Source organism: Bacillus rossius, chromosome 1 (genome assembly GCF_032445375.1).
Source record: "Bacillus rossius redtenbacheri isolate Brsri chromosome 1, Brsri_v3, whole genome shotgun sequence".
NCBI lineage: Eukaryota > Metazoa > Arthropoda > Insecta > Phasmatodea > Bacillidae > Bacillus > Bacillus rossius.
In genome coordinates, this window is record NC_086330.1 from 53,325,137 (window position 1) to 53,347,426 (window position 22,290).

The window sequence follows — 22,290 nt, forward strand, 5'->3', positions numbered from 1 at the left end:
GTGATGAGATTATAGGAAAACCCTAGAAAAACAGTAATGGCAAAAAAAAAATTAAATAACCAATATGGCATGTAAGACAAGAGTCTAAAGACTTTCAACACTTACAATAATCAAAACACATCATTCTGTGGGTCTCATAAATGCAATAAAATCATTTACACAAAATAAACTGTTTATGAAATGAAGAGCATATTTTTAATAAATAAAATTTAAAGATGGACATACTGAAATTTTAAATGCTCAATAACAGATAAACACGTTAAGTATCAATATTCTACACAATGTTTATAAAAGCTGAACTACAGCGACCCACTTTAGTACAATAGTACAATAGATACCGTATTTAACCGCATATAGGTCGCACACATAATTTGAGGTCTTGAATTTGGTATTTAAGATTCCCCCCATATAGGTTGCACCGGTAATCCATTACCGCCGTGCGCAGTGCGCGGAGAAAGGTCATTGTACTCGATCAGCTGCTGTTACGGCGCGCCTGCTGGCTCTCTTTGTTCACTGAGCTGCACATGCGCAGTATAACTCACTCAACGCTCCGCCCAGACTCGTGACCTTGCATCAGCAGCCAGCCAATAGATGCGAGCTTAGCGGAAAAAAATATATGCTCCACCTTCCGTGTACCAGTTTTGTCCGGTTCTAATATCAGTTTATTGGTATACACACCAGTTTTCTCGCTGCCCTGACACGTTCAAGTTTACGTCCATCTTGATGTCTTGATACCAATAATTAATTAATTACGATCCCCAGAAATAAATTGTTAGTTTAAAAACTATGCGTTAACTGTACAATACTTCCGAAATTATAAAATACGTATAAAACAGTTACCAAGATTCCGCTCATTTTATCTTGTGAAGTTTGTCTCGTACCAGTATTTCGGCTACGTTGTGACATAAATACAGTATCAGAAATTGAAATTAACAATCAGCCACATTCATACATTCGTGAGTTTACGTTTTTCCCTCGTGCATTTTAGATTGTCTCCTGCTATAATTACTTGGACTTTTACACGCCTAGGCTTAAATTATTACATGTTTAGAAATAAAAGAAACTTTTCATGTTATAAAATATGTATGTTTTGCGATTTAAAATGTTCATTGCCGACTATAAACATTACATTTTTCACAATGTTTTTAGGCCTACTAGCTAATATTATCTACTCTTAAAGTACCCACAGTATTTTCTGGTTGTTTATGGTTGTTACGTGACGTAAATAGCGGGATGGATTCGATTTTTGAGTAGTAATTTGCGTGAAAGTATTGTATTGGACTAAATGGGTACTAAACGGGACCTGAAGAATATAGTGCAAATAACGGGAAAACGTAAATAACGGTAACGTAAATAAGGGGTTTCGCTGTATGTGTACATCGTAAATAAATTTGCCTATACCTACCTATATAAACTTCTTTTTCACATTTTAAAGCAAAATATTGCAAAAAAAAAAATCCTCAAAAATTTGAAAAATTTTTTTCTTCACATATAGGTCGCACTTCATTTTTTCCCCATCAAATCTGGTAAAATTGCCGCGACCTATATGCGAGTAAATACGGTACATAGAGAACACAAGACATCTGCATTTTTAAAAATTATAAAATGCCAGTTTCTCATGAGCTATCAATAATATCACTAGTGTTCATTAACGAACTATAAAACAGCGAATTGCACAAAACTATTTAATTTGGCGACCGATGTCGCCAGATAGCAAGAGTACCCGATAGCACCACTTACCACCATGCCTTTGTAGAACAACTGACTTCCGGAGGAAGCAGGGCAGCCAACTCACAGCAGCCAAGTAGCAGCGCCACTATCGCCAGCAGCGCGGCGCGCGAGATTCAAAACTCAAGTGTGTTGACCAATGCCAACAATGTTTATAATGTCCAAGGTCTATTTACACGGAAACTATACAATATACATAACATACCGCCCACCTTGAAATCACCGATTTCAACAGTCACAGGGGAGCGGGCATAATTTCACTGCTGGCCGTTTGACAGTGCCTGTGACAGTGCGTACAGTGGCCACTCGTGCCACGCCGTCCGTTCCATGATGAAGATCAACAATGCGCCCCAGCGGCCATTGCAGAGGTGGAAGCCTGTCTTCCTTGACCAGCACCATCTGGTTGGGGGCAAGACCTGACGCCCTTTTCTGCCATTTGCTACGTTGTTGCAGCGTGTGCAGGTAATCCCGATGCCAGCGATGCCAGAAATCTTGATGTAGTCGGGATACAAGCTGCCAGCGATGCAAACAGTTCATTTTTACCTGACGTAAATCTGGTTCGGGTATTGTCACTAACGGTTCCAGCGTCAGGAAATGGCCTGGGGTCAGAGGAGTGAAGTCCTTGGGATCCGCACTGAGGGGACACAACGGCCTTGAGTTCAACACTGCTTCAACCTGAGCCAATACTGTGTTTAACTCCTCGTACGTTAGGATCTGCTCTCCTATCACCCTCCTCAAATGGGACTTGAACGACTTGACACCCGCTTCCCATAAACCCCCAAAGTGAGGAGCAGCTGGCGGGTTGAAATGCCAAATCACACCAAGATGTGCGAGCGATGAAGCCACTGTTGTTTGATGGGAAGACGACGTGAGGAGTTGTTGTAGTTCGGAGAGCTGATTTCGTGCCCCAACAAAGTTGGTGCCACAATCGCTGTAGATGTCCGAGGAATGTCCTCGACGTGCAATGAAACGTTTATAGGCAGCCAAAAACACATCTGTCGATAAGTCCGAGGCTAGCTCGATATGTACTGCCTTTGTTGCGCAACAGACAAACACGCATAGATATGCTTTCAGCACAGCAGCCTTGCGAAGACGGGCCATCTTAATCAAGAATGGACCAGCGTAATCAACCCCCGACCTTGAGAACGGTTTTACCTGCTGAACCTGCATAGCTGGAAGGTTTCCCATCAGCGGAGCAACTGATGATGGAGATGCACGAAAACAACGCACACAACGGTGCACAAGGTTGGTGATTGCATGCTTGTCCCCCATAATCCAGAACTTCTCCCTGAGAATGGCCTGGAGTGCTTGTATTCCCGGATGTTGATTAACTTCATGGTAATGACCTATGATCAGTCTTGTCAGGGGATTCGATTTAGGAAGAAGGGCTGGGTGCTTCTGCTCAAAGGGCAGATCCGAATGAGACAGTCTGCCGCCCACCCTAATCACTCCCTTGGAGTCAATGAACGGTAGCAATCTACGAAGTTGTGGGGAGGTGATTTGATCCTTCTTCAATGCAATTAAATCACTTCGATAGCACATGGACTGAACATAACGTATCCAGAACTCTAGGGCAGTGTTTAGATCCTTCAATGACAGCTCTTCGATGGCCCGTCCTTCCAGTGGATGACGACAATTGTTGATAAATCTGAACCAGCAGGCAGTAACACGCAACAGCCTTGTCAACCGATTGAAACGTTCCAATAATGTGTCCAAGTCCCCAGGGGAGATAAAAGTTCCCAATGCCACTACCTTCCTTTCAAGCAGGATTACGTCAGAAGCCTTAATGCACGGAATACCTTCAGGCCACTGGTCCTCAGCCTTCTTCAGCCATGAAGGGCCAGACCACCACAGAGGATGAGATACAATTTGTGCTGGCAGAAGCCCACGGGATCCACAGTCTGCCGGGTTATGTTCCGAACGAACATGCTTCCACCATTCTGGACGAGTTAGCTCTTGAATGTGACTAACCCGGTTTGCCACAAAGGTCTTTAACTCATGTGGAGAAGAGTTTATCCAGGCAAGAGTTACCTGTGAATCAGTCCAGGCAGTAACCGAACTGAAGTGCAGTGTCGCTCCATAGGCATCAATGACATGGTGAAGCAGGCGAGCCAACAAAAGGGCCCCACATAGTTCTAAGCGAGGCAGCGACTGAACCTTGAGTGGCGCTACCTTTGACTTGGCAATCAGCAAGTGTACCAGAACTGTACCATCAGATTTGTCAATGCGCAAGTACACAACTGCTGCGTAACCAATTTCGGAGCTGTCCGAAAATCCATGCAACTGGTAGGAACCTCCTGCCTGTCCTCGAATCAGTCGGGGAATGTTAACTGATGACAGTTGTGACAGCTGAGTGTTGAAGTTCTTCCAGTTGCTTAGGATGTCATCCGGTGGTTCAGTATCCCAGCCCAGGTTCCGTGCCCACAAGACTTGGATCAGGTGCTTTGCAAACATACTCAGTGGGGTGAGCCACCCAAGAGGATCAAAAATCCTAGCCAGATTTGACAGGATTGTCCTCTTTGTGGCATTGCCAGAACCAGACTGTATCTTGTAGGAATATGTGTCCGACACAGGATTCCATTGCAGACCCAAGACCTTAATGACACAATCGTCCGAATCCAATGAAAATGGTTGTGGGATCTCAATATCCTCCACTGGCAACCAATCCAGAAGAGCTTGGTGGTTGCTCATAAATTTGCGCAGCTTGAAGCCTCCTTTTCCTAGGAGTGTTATAAGCTCCCTCTGAATGGCCAAGGCAGAATCAACCGAATTAGATCCAGTGACAACATCGTCAACGTAGACATCTGTAAGTAAGACCTGTGATGCAGTTGGGAAGTGCTCGGTTTCATTCTGTGCCAATTGTTGAAGTGTACGTAATGCGAGAAACGGTGCTGCAGAGACACCATAGGTTACAGTCTTGAGACGATAATCCTTCACAGGTTCAGCATCATTAAACCTCCAAACAATGCGCTGATAATCCTGATGACGAGTGTGTACACCTATCTGTCTGTACATCTGTTTGATGTCACCAGTGAAGACTACTACATGCAGACGAAAACTCAACAATAGGTCAACTATGTCCCGTTGAAGCCGGGTGCCAGTAAAGAGCGCATCGTTCAGCGAAACACCTGAAGAGCTCTTGGCGGATGCATCAAAAACCACCCTCAGTTTTGTAGTTGAACTTTCAGGTTTAACCACACAGTGATGGGGAATATAATACGACTCTGACGGAATCTGTGACTCTGTTACTTCTTCCATGTGACCACTAGCTACATAATCACTCATAAACTCTGAATACATGGCCTTCAATTTGGGATCAGACTTGAGACGATTTTCAAGACGAAGAAATCTGTTAAGAGCCTGCGGCCTTGACGCACCCAATTTCAGAAGAGGTTGCCGAAAGGGCAGTGATACACTGTAACGCCCATCTCCAGACCTCAGATGAGTTTTACTGAACCATTCCTCACATTTGACATCTTCAGGAGACTTGTGTGTTGTCGCAGGAAACTCCTCTAATTCCCAGAACCTTTTTACTACCTCATCCAAAGGAGGGTGTGAAGTGAGAAGAGAGATACACAAAGATGTTGCAGTCAATGATGGGACTTGTGTGTCCACCTGTCCCATCAGTATCCACCCAAGCACAGAGTCCAGAGCTACGGGAGAACCGTCAATTTTGGCCCCAGTAAGGAGTCTAGGAAATAACTCTGCACCAATTAACAGATCAACAGGACCAGGGGTGTCAAATGCAGGGTCGGCAAGTTTCAAATGTGCCACTGCACCACGGACCCTGGCGCTCAGCTTGGCACTTGGCAAATTGGAGGTGATTCTCGAAATTACAAATACATCTACTGCAAACTGGGGGCTCGTGCTACCAACTGGTGCCATAACAATGGAGGCGCATGACTTGGCCACATTCACTGAAGTGTTAGCTAAACCTTGTACTGGTAGATGAGATCTTCTACGAGTAAGCCTCAATCTTTGCAGACAGCTCTCTGTGACGAAGCTAGCTTGGCTGGCAGTATCCAACAGAGCCCTCACGACCATTGGAGTTCCACTTGAATCAAACACGTGTACCTGTGCTGTTGATAATAACACTGTTCTTGCTTCACTTGGTAGAGCGGCAGCAACGGCAACAGTTGCAGGGTTTGGTTCAATGAGTGTGGTTGAAGCATCCTTGCCCGGACCAGGGTTGATGGCTGTCTGTTGCTCGAAGTGCAACAGAGAATGATGCCTGGATCCACAATAACGACACGATGATGATGAACAATCCTTGGATGCGTGAGATGGTGACAAGCAATTCAGGCATAATTTGTGCTCCTTAGCTATCTTATATCTGTCCTTGAGACTACTCTTGATGAATTTAGGGCACTTAAAAACAACATGGGTACTGTTACAAACGCAACATGATTGTGGAGAGCTGACCAAACTTTTCACAGATTGACGAGCCTGTCTCCAGCTTGGCATTTGGTTCCTTGACTGTGTAGGTCCTGCACCTGGAACATGTGACCGAGAAGCTGTCACAGTTTCCTGGGCCCGACAATGGGTTTCGATAAAGGACAAAAGGTTTTTTACAGTTGGAAGGGCATCGGTTTGAGTAAGCTCCCACTGTGTTTGAAGGACAGAGTCTAACCGCTTGCACAAAATAGGGAGCAAAATCAAGTCCCATTGGTCTACAGGGACATCCAGTGCCCTAAGGGCCAAGAGGTTCTCGTTTACAATGGTTAACAAATTGCGCAGAGCCTTGGGTGAGTCAGACGCAGCCATTGGGGCCTTCAAGAGGGCCTCTACATGGACTGAGACAATTAGCCTCTTATTCTCGTAGCGGCCAACAAGAAGCTTCCACGCGACCTCGTAATTCGCTTCAGAGATCGGCAGAGATTGCACCATTCCAAGTGGTTCCCCATTAAGGGCGGTCTTGAGGTAGGCCAGTTTCTCCACTGATGATATATCAGCATTGTTGGCTACCAGGGTGATAAATAAATTAGAGAAATTAGCCCACTGCTGAGGGCTCCCATCAAACTTGAGAAGAGAGATTTTTGGAAGAGCCACACGAGATTTGCTCACCTGAGTAGTGGGTGTGCCTGGTGATACTACCTTGACCTCCTCAATGGCTTCCAATGTTGACATCACTTCGAAATATTTTTCTTCAAAGTCAGCCAAGCGTGCGGTGTGCGCCTCAGCATCGAATCCATCTTCGGTCGTTGCGGTTGTTTCAACGATGACGAAGTCCGTTTCGAACCTTTCTCGGACGCAGTGAAGGTCGCGCGCTGTGGCGCAAAACAAATTTATTTTTGAGCTATCACTGGGAACCATCTGCGCGAGATCAAAGGCTCGCTTAATACGACCTTCAGCAAGACGGATGCGCACCAGCGCCGACTGCCCTTCAGCCATGGTGATTGACTACCAAAGGGTTCAACGATCGTTTTCAAATGAAACGGAAGACATAACCTCAACCTAGAGGTTAGAGTCGTCGAACGAACTAGTTAAAACGTTTCAACCACAGCCGAGACACTGATCGCTGCTCCCGCCAACCAAATAACGAGCACTTCAGAGTCACAAACTGTTAGTCAATGTGCGAGAATTCACTTCACACGAGGCTAACAACGCCGCGATAGCACGAAACGAAAATTACACAAAAAAACGAACGAAAATACCGGAACTAGATCCGGCCCGGAGGACCAAAAATGTTCATTAACGAACTATAAAACAGCGAATTGCACAAAACTATTTAATTTGGCGACCGATGTCGCCAGATAGCAAGAGTACCCGATAGCACCACTTACCACCATGCCTTTGTAGAACAACTGACTTCCGGAGGAAGCAGGGCAGCCAACTCACAGCAGCCAAGTAGCAGCGCCACTATCGCCAGCAGCGCGGCGCGCGAGATTCAAAACTCAAGTGTGTTGACCAATGCCAACAATGTTTATAATGTCCAAGGTCTATTTACACGGAAACTAAACAATATACATAACAACTAGAGACTTGTTTCTCAGCACTGGTTTGAGGCCACATCAGTAAAAATGTTAATGAACTTGAACTTGTTTCAGCCTCAAGGGCAGCTAACAAGAGAAATCTTGGTTCTTTGGTTCTGAAAAACTGGTCATTTACAGAAAGTTGTGATTGGTTTTGTGGCTAGCTATGAAGTAGTTTCAGATGAGGCTTTAACTTTAACCATTAGGCACAAAAGCCTACGATATAAATTTTTAAGAATTTGTTAAAGAGTCAGCACTTGAGGTATTGTTGACAGACTTTAGGGTCATTAGAGATGATAAGAGATGATGGAAAAGGAGTAACCTGAGAAAAACTACTGGATCATGGCGATGTCTGCCATGTTTCTTAATTGAAACATATTTAAGTACCTGTGCGGTGCATAGGGAATTTATGAGTTGTGAAGCATTTGTTTTCGCCATGTTGGTGGCGTGGATAAGGAAGGGAAGTTGAAGAAAATGACTCCCGTGAGCAAACATGTACAGAATGGGTATGAGTGTTCACTGTTCAGTAACACTAATAACAAATCATGAAATCAATGAACTCTGTAAGATCTCAACATCTCGTCGCCAGTGTGCGTGGTTCTACGGTGAAGTGAAGGTGTCTGAACCCAAGAAAACTGCGGAAGTTCCACGTTTCGAAAAGGAGACACTAGTAAGATTATGTTTAGAAACATTACCTAGATGACAGAGAGAGAGAGAGCTAACCTTGCCAGGTGGGGTCGCGGTCCATGTCGAGGGCAAGGCTGCGCAGGAAGGAGCCCAGCAGGTCGTTCTTCTCGTCTGCGAGAGTGAGCTGCCGGAATTCGGCCGTGAACTCCAGCAGCAGCTGCTCCCTCTTCTCCAGGAACATGGTCACGCAGAGTGCGACCAGGAACCGGCTACACACCTGCCGGTCGCACTTCACCCTCTCCGTCAGCCTGTGTCCAAGCCACACACACACACAAACTAGCTGTTTGTTTCGCTATGATTTAAATTTTGATTCATTCATCCTAATTTCTGTCATGATATGGCATAAGTGCTACCTAACCAAAAATTAATATCTTATTACATTTTGAATGAATGAATTAAAACTTAACATCTTATTAGGGGTGTGCGAATAGTGGATTTTGATGGTCGAATATTTTTGAATCGAATAGTAAAATTTTCGAATAGAATGCAAATAGTTTCGAAGTCGAATAGTTGTAATATATATATATATTTTTTTATGTTACTACACTGAACAATGGTGGGTTTTCATGTATTTAGTTTATACAAGATATTTTCTGTGAATGAAACCACAAAAAAAAAAAAGTTCACTTAGTATTTTTAAGAGTTATTGAGGACATGAATTTTTATTTCATATATAATATTTAATAATTGTTATCTATTTTATATTTGATGTAAATATTGGTCCGAATGCGACCATTTTTACATAAACGAGAAATGAGAAAATTGGAAGTCGCCTTATTTTCGCACCCAAGACATCAGCACCGCAAACATTAGTTACAAACTGTAAGCTACAGTAGAAACATTTTTAAACAAATGTTCATGATTTTTATATTAACAAAAACTTTGTTACCTCACACGGGGAAAACGATAAATACACCCAATATTGCAGTAATTCACAATTGTTTAACGTTGAAAATCAAAATATTTGTTGAGTAAAAATGTGAATGTTGAAGCATCTCAAAATGGCAACATTTTATTACACATATCATATTTGTACTTTGTGTACAATCGCGTGTTAACATTTACGTTAATTTAATTTCAGATTTTTAACGGAAATATTTGTACTAAAATATCACAGCTATTTTCAGAACAATTGTTTACGTTTACAAACAGAAAATGTTAACTTAAGAACATTTCGGATGTAATGTTTGGAAATTCATGGCTGCCAACTGTCTTTCCACAATATTTCTTTGTTGTAAAACGAACATTGCCGAACACGCACGAAGACACCATATTTACAGGAATTTGGTACGTTGCTTCAAAAGATATTTTAATAATTTCACAGTAATCCACTCTTTATTTATGTAAAAACCTCTCGAACAACATAATTATCTTCGATTATTCTTTAAAATTCATAGGACAGAGACTCTCTGTCAGAGAGTAATATGGACAAATATTCGCGGTCACGTCACTAAAGTTATTCATATCCGTATGCTTCACCATGGCAGCTAGCCACTTGTTTTGTTCCAGCAAGCTGCATTCTTTGTTTGCTTTGTTACGTTTAACACACTACTAAATAGTAATACGTAGCTGTGAAACGGAAAGTTAAATGCGGTATACATAAATGCAAAAAGGATTTATCAACACAAAATGTATGTCTAATGAATTTTCACATTGATTTCTACCAAAATTATTTTTACATTTGTTTGGCCTCCTGAAACTGCAGGTCGCCTTACATTCGGGCATACGGTATTCGCAATTTTAAATTTTGCTATTCGACTGACGAATGCGAATAGTTTGTCAGTTACTATTCTACATCTTATCGACATCACTGTTATCAGAGAGGACCAAATGCACTGGCTAGAGAAACAGGAGTACCCAAATTAAAACCCCCAGCTTACCGGAACACACATCACAATTCCCACTTGACAAAACATGTAGGTTTGACCACAATGTGAATTAATATGCGATCGCCCTGGCTGAAAGTGAGTGACCTGAATACTCAACAACCATGGTCCAAATGACAGCCTGATATTTACTAACAGGTTACAGTATAGGTAATAGGTTACTTTATAGGAGCAACTATAGCAATTTTGTGTTTATTTCACCAGTCCAAGAATGATGATACTAATAAGTGCCAACACCAGATGTCGAGCCATAACACAGTATGGAGACTTTACTGCAAGCTGTAGCTTAAGGAGCCCTCTTACCTGGACACACATAGTGTGCAGAGCTTAGAAACGATGCAATTTGAAAACTGCTTCAAACTGCATGGTGTCTGTTTACAAAAAGCATTTAATAATGCACAGAGGGCAGACGAATGGTTCTGTTTCTGCACTTTGTTTTTAAACAGTATTTTTAGGAGAGTAAAAATGGCTAAAATGCTTTTTCATAATAATTTTTGGCCATGAAAGGCCTGGTAAATATGTATACTTGAAAGCACTCAAGGGACTTACAATACACCTTAATCTTAATTTCTCTGCCATCAAATGTTATGGTTACAGCTCATATTTCATGGTTACCCAATGCATGACGAGAAGACCGCGCCAGATAAGAGGATATACTGTGCTAGGATAGGAACACCACCAACCATCGCACTTATTATACTGCCTCACTAAAACAGATACACCCCTTACTAGGTGGGCAATAATATTTGATATACCAAGATGGCAAAGCCTAATTGTAAGCTAAGCTAATCGCTACACAAATATCACAGCAGTTGCTTGATGCATGAAGTGTTAATCGTCTACAAATTGCAATTTTAGTTGTCATCAAACACAGAATAATCACGAAGCTGTAACAATATTTTCCCTAAACCTTCGCAAACTAACAGCATGTAAAATACAAGAAGGAAAAGCACCAATGAGCATTTCTTTCCCTACTTCTCCTATCATCCCCTCATGCTTTATATCCTGGTGCTACCACCTCTCAAGACTTTTGATCCATTAAAATACTGTAGTTATCATCACAGAGCCAATTCTCTAAATTTAAATTCTGCCAATATTCTCAATGCTGGAACTGTGCACGAAAAATATACATTTGGATTTGGATGGACTTTTTAATACATGAACCTATTAAAATATTATACATATTTAAAATACAACAAAATTAACATGGATTTTCGGTATGAATCAAGAGAGCATAAATAACACAATTACCTGAATTAAAATGTCTTTAATGCTAGGTATTTTATTACTAGTGTTAAGATTATAAAGAAGGTTAATGTGTAACAGAATCTAAATGCTCGACTGTTCCTTCACTAGGCAAGTCATTAAGGATAATGGTTAAAAATGATAAAACCAGTACCTCTCAAGGTGGGCGATTGTCGATAGCAGTCCCTTCCGGCAGCGCACAAGGTAAGCTATGTATGGGGACCGCTTCTGGTAGTCACCTTTCAGAGACTGGAACAGTTTCTTACACCTAGAACACAGCAAAAATTTTGTGTTTCAATACTCCACTTGCTTATGAATGTTGAAAATCACTATCCAGTTACAAGGTTGTTTACTAATAATCCTCCATATTGAGTGGGCTGCTACAGGAGATGGCTACATGAAGATAGGGAGAGAACAGGCATCTACTGGCAGTTGTGGTGCATGCCAATCTTTGAACTCCCATTTTAAACTAGGTTTGCCACATTTAAAATCCAGTTTCAATTATTTTTCTAGTGTAGCTCTCCAATTTCTTTATTAATGTGACATTTTTCTATGCAATGTGATTCAAATGACAAGAGTGCAAGATTCAACAAAGGTTGGAACAGGAAATTACAGATGGCAAACCTAGCTCGATACAGTAGTTCAAAGGGTTAAATAATGAGTTGATTCCTGTTCTGCATGCCTGACAGACTTGTCCTATAATGGTAATTACTAGCTTACTAAAGGCATTGTCTGGGATTGCTGTTGGGATTGCTGCCCGAGGAACACAGACAGATATCGACTGCTCATCGCTTTCTATACCTCCTGGCCGAGAGGAGTGCATAAGGGTGAATGCATGTGCAGTGTGGCCAGCCCTTCCTTAAGCTGTGCTTCAGAGATGCTTGGCTGACTCACCTTCTCTCGTACGAGAGGGGTGGTACAACTTTATTTTAATGCATTATTCATTTAAGTTTTAAAGGAGGAGAGAGAGAGAGCAAAATGAACTTAATTTTCACGTCATCACCAAAGTTTGGATTATAGGCCGTATAGGTTCACCATGGCAAGTGGCACAAAAAAAAAGTTGTTTACAAAGGAAAACTAAGCTGCTGAGATCACAAGCACACACAGTAATGTATATGACAAATAAACTTCAAACTATTCGTTTTCAACTTGTTCCGTTTAAACTTTTCTGATGATTTGCTATTGAATGCAGTGCTGTTTCAACGTAAATTGCTGGAAATGCTTTTACATAAAGCAAGAAAGTAATGCATTAATATTATAGGGAAAATGACGGTGCAAGAAAAAAAAAGTTAATCATGGGAATTCTTAAATCCGAGTAAGTACAAAAGAGGTTCTACTGTACTTTTTACTGAGAAGCCAGGATTTACGATGCGAAGTAACAGGCAGTTGTGATGGCTAATAAAAACTAAACTTACGTAAGTTATTCGAGTAGCTATAGGTAACAAAAATTTGAAGAATTATTCTATTTGAAATGTTGAATCAAATGTACAATTATTCAATTAGAATTCTAAATTTCCTAGTACTCGCAGACACCTAGTAGTAGCTGAAACCAGTGCTGTGGATTGCCGGGCCCATAGGCACCGGCAGGATCCCACGCGCAGTACGGGCGCCCAGATGTGGGAACCGACGTCAGCGTTTTTTTGATCGGGGGTGCATTTTAGTTGCATTTTTGGTGCTCAACGATGTGCTGACTAGCTTGCGAAGTGTCGCACAAGAACAAGGACGAACCCCTCGTCGTCAAACAGCCTGATGCAGCGGAGTGTCTCGTGCAGGTGCGCAATGAGGGAGCGGTCCTGCAGGTTTATGGCCTCGGCCAGCTGCAGCTGAAGGAATGACACCAGCTCCGTGTCCATCTGGCTCTGAGGCCGGGAGTCCCTCTGCAACCACACCGGCACAAACATGGAGCCTGGTGCACCGGGATGACACCATTTCCATTTATAGCTTGGAAAATAGTGGCTAGTACACACGGAACAATTTCATGTTCTTGTTATTAAAGACAAGATTTTTATGGTTATATTTTTTTGGCCAAATTTGTTTTTAAAACAGGTGATTTTGGAGTTTTTTTTATGAACTCTGTTTATTCATTAAGATAGCAACATTTTGAACAAATATAACTTACTTGTTCAATAATACTTTTTTTTAACACAACCGTATCATTTTGACTGATACATGATGCACTTTCACAATATACTACTGAGAATAAAACAATAAATGAGCACGTATATGTGCGTTTTAAAAATGTACTGATATCGTTATGTAAAAATTAGTTACTTAATAACAATTGCAATATAAAAAAACACACCCAATTTTTTTCCAATTTTTTAGTACATACATTTTGGTACTAACTCCATGATGAATAGTTTACATTCATTGAATTTCTACGTATATATTAAAAATTAAATTTTTGTAATCTGAGTTGATTTTTGATTTAATATGCTAGTTAAATAAATTTTTTATTGTTGCATTTTGGTGCTTTTTGTTGAATTAACTTGCATTTTCGTGTTATATGGTGCACTGACGCTTTTTGGTGTTATTTCGGTTTTATCGTAAATTCACCATATAATGTTGTCTCTACTTATTATTAATTATTTTCTATAGGAGAACCAATATTGTACTAAAATAGTTTGAATTTAGAAAACATACTATAAGAGGTAATTTGGCTTTGCACTTTATAGTACTGCTGTAAATATTTTTCTGTATGTTTATACATGACTTTTACAAGAAAGATAGTAAAAAAAAAAAGCTTCTGTAGCACACTATCTCGTACTCAAGTCATTGTATGCTATTCGCAATCATATGTGGCGGCCTTCACAAGAGGCAAGTTCGCCACAAGTCAATGTGTAAAAGATGTGCACATACTTGTACAAGAAAGAAAGAGAGACCAGACAACACTTACTGCATTTAGAGAACAGAAGTATCTAGGAATTAACTTTCACACCACTTGAGATTATAAACCCCAATACTCTTATGCTCACTTAAAAACTTTTAACTCTCATTACACAAACATAAAACAATATTCCAGGAAATTTAAAAAAAAAAAAAAAAAAAAAAAAAAAAGCTGTAAAAGTTGTTTTTGAGACACTCACTGTGCTGGTTCCCATTCGACGCTGGCCCCACGGCACATGCTGAAGATCAGCCGTGCTAAGGACCATTCGAAGTTTGCGGTTTGCATCGATGAATGCATACGATGATTCAACATTCGATGGGTCGATGTTGAGCCTCTCGTCAGAGGGTGGCTTCACCTTGATTTGGCTGGCTGGCACTTCAGGGACAACTGCGTCCGCTGTCATTGCATCCCCACCCCCGCTTGGCTTCCTGCGATACTTTGCCAGGATGTCATCAGTCGTATCTGGGCATTCCAAGTGAGGGCATACGATTAGGCTCACTTTCATTCTTTCAAATGAGTGATCTTTAATTAAATTATTTAATTATTGGAGAAAGGTTTACTTGGTATTTAAAATACTACTATTAATACAGCGCGCGCGTGCATGCGTGTGTGTGTGTGTTTGTGGGGGGGGGGGAAGGGGGGGGGATTTTGGTTTATCATATTTTATTACAATTTTGAGTTTAAAAATGTAATGTCACCATAATGCGAGGTTTTTCAATTTTAGTAAAAAGCAAAGCAATAAGAAACAGAAATTTGCTGCATTTACTCTCTTGGGGAAGGGGACCAGTAGAGTTATAAAATACAGTAGAACCCCGATTTAACGAAGTGCTATGGTTACCGAAAATGTTTACTCTAAATCGATGTTTCGTTAAATCCGATTTACCGATTTTCAATGACCCCCGCACTCATAATCGCGTCCCTACGTTTCCATATCGTAGACAGGGTCGACGCTGATATCTTGTGCTGCCGTGCTATCTCAGACTTCGTCAACTTTGCATCTTCAACGTATTTTAATCTCGCTCGTACGGCCCCCGGTTCGTACGTACACCTCGGTCGTACATACAGATTTTCAGAAACCGTGAAAAATGAGGCATAAAATAAAAGTTTAAAAATATGTAAAGTGTAAGAAATACGTTAAAGTGTATTAAAATACAGTCGCAACCTGCAGCGTTTATAACAAATACGAGCTACATACACATTGCGTCACAGTAAAAAATCAAAAATTAAAAAATTGGCCGCAAATTGATGGAAAATTTCCGTTAATAGCGCGCCGTACGCGGAGAAAGGTCATTGTACTCGGTCAGCTGCTATTACGGCGCGGCGTAGCCGCCGGCTGGCTCTCTTTGTTCGCTGAGCTGCGCAGCACTTATAAAAAACGTATTCCAAAAACTAAACACCGCGCACAAAGCTCTTACTGAGAATAATAAAGCTGTAGCAAACCGTATGTATTCGGTACTGAGTAACGGGTGCGCTATCTAGTAACGAGTATCGAAACGTTACACACGGCTGCATCTCATTACTCGCATTTATTGTATGTTTTACGCATGCGCGCGCATATTCAATGAATTTGCGTTACAAAGAACGATGTTTGTTTATTAAGTAAAGTATAATTTGGAAATTCGTCGTCAAAGTTTTTTACTGTTTATTAAAAGTATTGTGTGTGTAGACAAAGTTTGAGATTGGAACAGAAACAACGTAAGAAAGTATTGTTTACAAATTAGAAATATGTTTTTATTATCGCGTATTTTCACGTTTTTTTTTGTTCTCATCTTAAAAGACAGTATAAAAAAGCCGCTCTAATGAGATTTAATTGTTTCTTGGTTAACAAAAACTTTTAATTATCAAATATTGTTCATTGTTTATATTCTATTTATTATTATTTACGCGATTTCATACTGTACGCGTACGCAATACGACTCGATTCGTTGCTGCAACATAACATAGCATGTTATGCGGTATCAGAAGTAACGAGTAATGTAACGTGATACGATAGTAACGAGTACGAATTGTTATAGTAACGAATACATACGGGGACGCTTTTTTTCGTTACTTTTACACCTCTAGAGAATAATGATAATAGCGTATTGGTGTGACGTGGTCACAAGTTGAAAAAACCTGGAGGATGGGAAAGGGAATATTTGGAAACGTGTGATTATTGGCTAGCACTGTTACTATGCGGGCGTATTTGGAAGATAACGTGGTGAGTCAAGCCAGGTATGGAGAAGGTGGAGGGGGATGCGGACAAAGAAACCCTTCATGACGTCATGTGTCGCGGACATTCTATCTATCCAGGCGCGCGCAATGACACGCACCTACGCAATTCAGTTACAGCGCCCGCAGTTTTTAAGCAATTTGAACAATTTTTTTAATTTTTTCGTATTTGGACAGATGATGCAAAGACACATATTAATATATAGTACCTCCATTCTATTACTGACACCACAAAGTGTAATTTTTAATAAGATTCCATTACTATTTACTTCCATTTTTTGGAAATCTATATTATTATTTTAATAAATTGGTGTTTTTTGATGGTTCCTGAAAACCTTTACGTTAAATCGCTGTTTTCGTTAAATCCGTGTTCGCAAAATCGGGGTTCTACTGTACAATAAATAAATGCAAGTAAAAAAACCAGGTATAAAAATCTTGTCATCATTTTGTTTGTAGTCCTCGAGAGAGAATGGAGAGGGGGAAGAGAAGGGCTCAAAAAAGGGCGTGGCAGAGTGGGATGAGGGAGGAAGACTACCGCTCTCATTCCTTATGTACAGTCAAACCTCATTAATACGAATCCGCTTAGTACAAAATTCCCGTTTATGCGAAGTACTTTCACAGTCCCAGAAAATAAGGTAGGCTTTCCTATGTTATTCAGTACTTTTAATATGAAATACGGTTTGTAGCATTGCACAATGAGGATTTGTTATATACATATATTTTTTTGGGTCATATGAATATTGATTAAGAATAACTTTGATATGAAAGATAATAATTATTTAATATGTAGATAAGGATTGTTCAGATCTGTTAAGAATTATTAATTACTTTGGTTAAATTTCATGGAAAGCCTTAAAATACTTATTTCCTTGAGATACTTAATTATTTATTTGAGGGTTAACTCCAGTTCATAATAATTAATTTTGATATTTAAACAAAACAATTACTGAAATTAATTATCAAAGCAGTATAGATTATAATTTTACAGGACATCATTTTTAAACAAAAGTTTCTAATATGGTATGAATTTCAAATTTGTTTACTAAGTTTTGAACATTGAATTTGAATTTGTTGGGTTATTTTATATTTTATTGGATATTGCTAGTGTAATATTTTGAGAATAGTCTGGAAGGTACAGAAGGAAGAGCGGACAGGCGCGACACTCTGGCGCCAGAAAGTTATTTTTCACTTTGTAAATGCGTGTTTGGGATTTACGCGTCACGTTGTACGCACAGCTGTAGCGACCGTCTGGAAGGGTCTCTGGAGGCTACCACTAGCCAGCCAATCAGGGCGAGCCCTGGCATCAAGTGATGTGCCCGTACGAATTTCCTTATATGGTCATGTTTTGGAATTATGTGCGCTGGTTGGTCAGTTGGCCCACGGGGTTGCCTCCCTTGTTTTCACCTTTACAATGGAAGGTAATCTCGTCGACCAAGTCACTTGTTGCTCGATCGTCGCCGAACTCGGTCGTGTCGTCGGCAAGTCGCAAGACAAATGGAAAATTACTAAGAGATAATTTAACACCTAGGGGCTGGGGCCAGGCCGTAATTTTTCAACCTAAGTTCATTGTTTTTCGGACTAATTAACTATAAATTTAGGCCCTAGGCGTCGGCATCGGCCCGACTTCGTGGGATTACGGTCCGCGATCGACGGTACCTTGAGTTATGTAATTAATTAACCAAGGGACATTACTAAGTTTTTTTTTTCTTTGGCGAGTGACAAGACTCCTCGACCATCAACGGCAAGATGTATGGTGCTGTGGTATGTATTTAGACATCGTTAAAATTTTTATAAGAAAAGACAGAAAACTGTGCAAGTAACGAATTTTTCTAACTCAATTCATTTGTAAAATTGTGTACTGAGGCCATGTAACAATGAGAAAAAAACATTTTTTTTTTAAAGAAATAAACAAAGATAATTTAATAAACTCTTTTATTTCCAAATAACGCCGAACCATCGTAATGAAAAATTCCTCAGGAACATTGTTTGTTTTGTTTTGTTACGTTTCTCTGTGTGCTTAGCCGGGCCAAAACATACAACGTAACAGGTTAATATGAATTACGAAGTTGTTTTGATCCCTCAAGTAGCTGTTAACGTGTATAAGAAAACGGTTAATACGAATTTCACAGCCGAAATCTAAAGTAAATCACGTCTTCATAACCGTCATGTAAACAAACGTCTCTCCAAAGATATATGTATGTATCCTACAGCGCAAAATGGTCGAAAAACAATATGAAAAGTTCAACTCTAGTGGCGATGTTAGTAACTAAACTAGAAAAGATGCCATGTTGTAAACGGAAAACGAAAAGGAAAGTACTCTATACCTTATTAATATTATCGTTGGAAGTGTACATACGTAGAAGTTTAAACAATCTATGGAAAAAAGTTCTGATATTTTCCATTGTTCACGGACGTGTGTCTTAACCTCAATTTTGATTGTGAGTTGTTTTGTAATGACTGCGAAATGTAAACGCAAAGACCTTACATTGCAAGTTAAAGTTAAAATTATCAAAGAAGTAGACACTGGAGAGAGAACGAAAACTGAAATTGCGAGAGAATTTAACATCCCGCAATAGTCGTCGTTGACAATACTAAAAAATTGTGAAAAGATTTAATCGGCTTTTGCGAGTTCGTGCAAATCATCAATAAAGAAAAGAATGCGAGGCCCAAAACATCAAGAAATGGAAGCTACCTTGTTCCAGGGGTTTGAAGAAATGCGGGCAGCAAACTTGCCTATTTCTGAACCAATGATTCAGAAGAAGGCAGACTACCTAGCATTGAGGTTAGGAATTTGAGACTTCAAGTTCAGCAATGGTTGGCTACAATGGTTTAAGGATCGCAACAATCTTGTTGGCAAAACTATGTGTGGGGAGTCGGCAGCAGTAGATACGACCAAAGTTAAATATTGGATACAGACTGCTCAACCAATACTTGATCAGAACTGGCCTTTGATAAGCTTTGTAATGTGGTAAACAATGCCTATAAGAAAAAAATAGTGCAAACCATAATTGATGCTTTTTTAAACCAAATGTTTGAATAGAAAATGTGTCATGAATGCAAGTTTATTGAAGTTTGTATTATTATTTATTCTGTAAGTGTTGCATTGTGTTTGTTTTCTTCAGTGTTTACAAATTCTTATGCATGTAGTGAAGCCAGCTTATACTAACAACAGTGTATATAATTTTCTTTATGGTTGTAAATATAGGCATTTAAAGTTCAATCAATTTTTTTGTCATGATATCCCAATAGTTTGGTTAATACAAACCCTCGTTATTACAAAGTGCTAAAATTATGGTCCCTTCAGGTTTGTAATAATGAGGTTTGACTGTAGTAATAAAGTAGTGCAGACTGCCGACAGAGAAGAACAGAGTGATGAAAGTGCCAAATATATGGTGCAATCTACATTCAAGGGCAGCCTTTACATTGAAAAGGTTAAAAAAAATTTTTTGGCCAAAATTATATGTGTAACCCATATGCAGAGGGAATGTGGATAAATACTGTATATAATAGAAATCTGTGCAAAATAGTCTTTTTTAAGTAAAGTTGAATTTTAAAAAAATTACTCATAAAATAATGTGTCATGTTAAGTTGATAATCATTATCATCTTAATTTCTCTGAAAATTGTTTTGCTTTACAATTACAATTACAATTACTTTCTTAGACAAATTTTGGCCTTACTTATAACACACTTAGAGGAATTTTCTTTGAGCTAAACACTATTTCAATTATGAAATTGGTAACAACCTTAAAAAACAAAGTCCTAAATACTATCAATCTGAAAGACCTGGAAATGTTTGTGGTACAGGAAAGAGAATGGGAAAACAGAAAAACACAAGGAAAAACAGACAAGAGATCCAAAGAAGAAAAAAATTATTCCTAAAGGTTGTAGAAAAATAGTTAAAAATTACTTCATCAGAAGTTTTTTGGTTTACAGGTCTAAGTTTTTTCAGCCAATCAAACAACATTAAAGTGTTTTTTTTTGTTTTTTTTTAAAATAGTAACAAAACACAAAACCACACCAGAAAGTTTAGCTTATTTCTGCCCCTCAAAATGTAAACATGAGAAGTTAATCCAAGAAAATATGTAAGTGTACCATAGTCATAGGATAGCCATAGTCATATTCGGTGGCAAAGTGTACCTGATACAAATTGTGCAACACCTGTTGTGTTCATATGTTGTTCTCTCTCTCCCGTTCCTGCAAGTAAACATGATCAGTTTTCTTCAAGCCACTACCCTGCCCAACACAGACTTAGTGAAAACAACTTTTAAGCACATATAAAGTAAAGGGAAAAAGGATTGCCAACCGTTTGAGATTCTCAGCTCCTCAGACATCCCCCTTCTGAGTCGCGGAGGAGCGTGAACCACGTCTCCGTCGGCACCTATGAGCCCCGACTCGTAACTGCACACAAAAACCATTCATGAGCACGTGAGTAACACTACGTTCATCTGCTGTGCGTGGTGGACACACAAGTTGTAATTACCAGCGTGCATTTATGTCGTCCACCCCTCGAAGAGATTTGACACGTCGACTCTTGAACGGAAGCTTGAAGTTACGAAAGAAACTCCTTTTGTGTTTCTGGTCATCATCCAACAAATCCTACAAAAAAGAATAAAAATGAGAATAAATCTAATAATTTTTTATGTGTGAGATCAACTCAAAAATTTGTTTGTGTAGAACTCTTACACATTGTAAGAATTCTACATTACATTTAAAAACTTTTGTAGGTAAAATAGTAGACCACCTGGAATATAACAAATTTTTCTACCGAAGGTTTTAAAAAATGAATAATTGCAGAAATATACATATTATGCAAACTAATGCACAATTATGTATAAATGACATGTGCATACTTATGCAATACAAATTCATAGAGTTGAACCTGATTATAAGTACTTATCTTTAAAATATTTATCAATATTAAGTAAAAGGTTAAATGATATTGAAAACACAACCTGGTTTCTGTGCTAAAACTTGCCATGCTGGAAAACATTATAACAATAAATGGTAATGCGTACCAAAGACACAAGAAAAATATTGTTCATGGTACCTGAATATAATTGATAACAATAGGCAATATTTCATGATATATCGTGGACTACTAATTTTGTTTTATTTAGTGTTTTCAAGCGGTTTTCAGTGTTATTTCGTTTTATTGCGCATTACCACACAACCCTGTCCTACAATAGGATGGTGTCAGCAGATAATACTGTGACGCTGACGGCATGGTGCTGGTTCCAACGTGTTTACGTGTTACTAAAGATGCCAGTGCTTGGACGATGAGCCTAATTCCACGTACTTGTGTAGGTGGCAGGGTGATTGTATTTATTTAAAATGCTTCATTGCAATAATAATATAAATTGTTGACAATAAAAAATTAAAGGGTAGAATTCGCTAAAATTATTAACACTATAGAGGTATTTGAGAAGCCCTCAATAGAAATGAATTTTATGTTTATTATTTTACTTCTTACCTCTATGACTTTGTCTTAGTCCTGTTATGAATTATATTTACCAGTATTGTATCTCTATGGTCAGGTCAATTTGGTTTTACTCTTTAAGTATTTTCATGTTTTATCTAAGTAATAATTTTATGAAATGTCTTTGCAAACATTTGTTAAACGGCGACGAATAGGAAATGAGCTTACACCTTTTAATATTGTTTTTGGGTCATTA

The 22,290-nt window shown here is 39.4% G+C and overlaps 1 protein-coding gene across 2 annotated transcripts in view; it reads right to left on the bottom strand.

Moving 5' to 3' along the window:
- The window catches only part of LOC134536130 (GTPase-activating protein and VPS9 domain-containing protein 1), a 173,520-nt gene that overhangs the window by 22,618 nt on the left and 128,612 nt on the right, over positions 1–22,290 (bottom strand). For both annotated transcript variants that reach the window (XM_063375727.1, XM_063375719.1), the window contains 6 exons: positions 21,099–21,214; positions 20,922–21,016; positions 14,605–14,867; positions 13,247–13,395; positions 11,673–11,786; positions 8,424–8,635 (listed from right to left, as the gene is read on the bottom strand). In XM_063375727.1, coding sequence (XP_063231797.1) covers positions 8,424–8,635; positions 11,673–11,786; positions 13,247–13,395; positions 14,605–14,867; positions 20,922–21,016; positions 21,099–21,214 — 949 coding nt within the window. The remainder of the gene's footprint in view (positions 1–8,423; positions 8,636–11,672; positions 11,787–13,246; positions 13,396–14,604; positions 14,868–20,921; positions 21,017–21,098; positions 21,215–22,290) is intronic.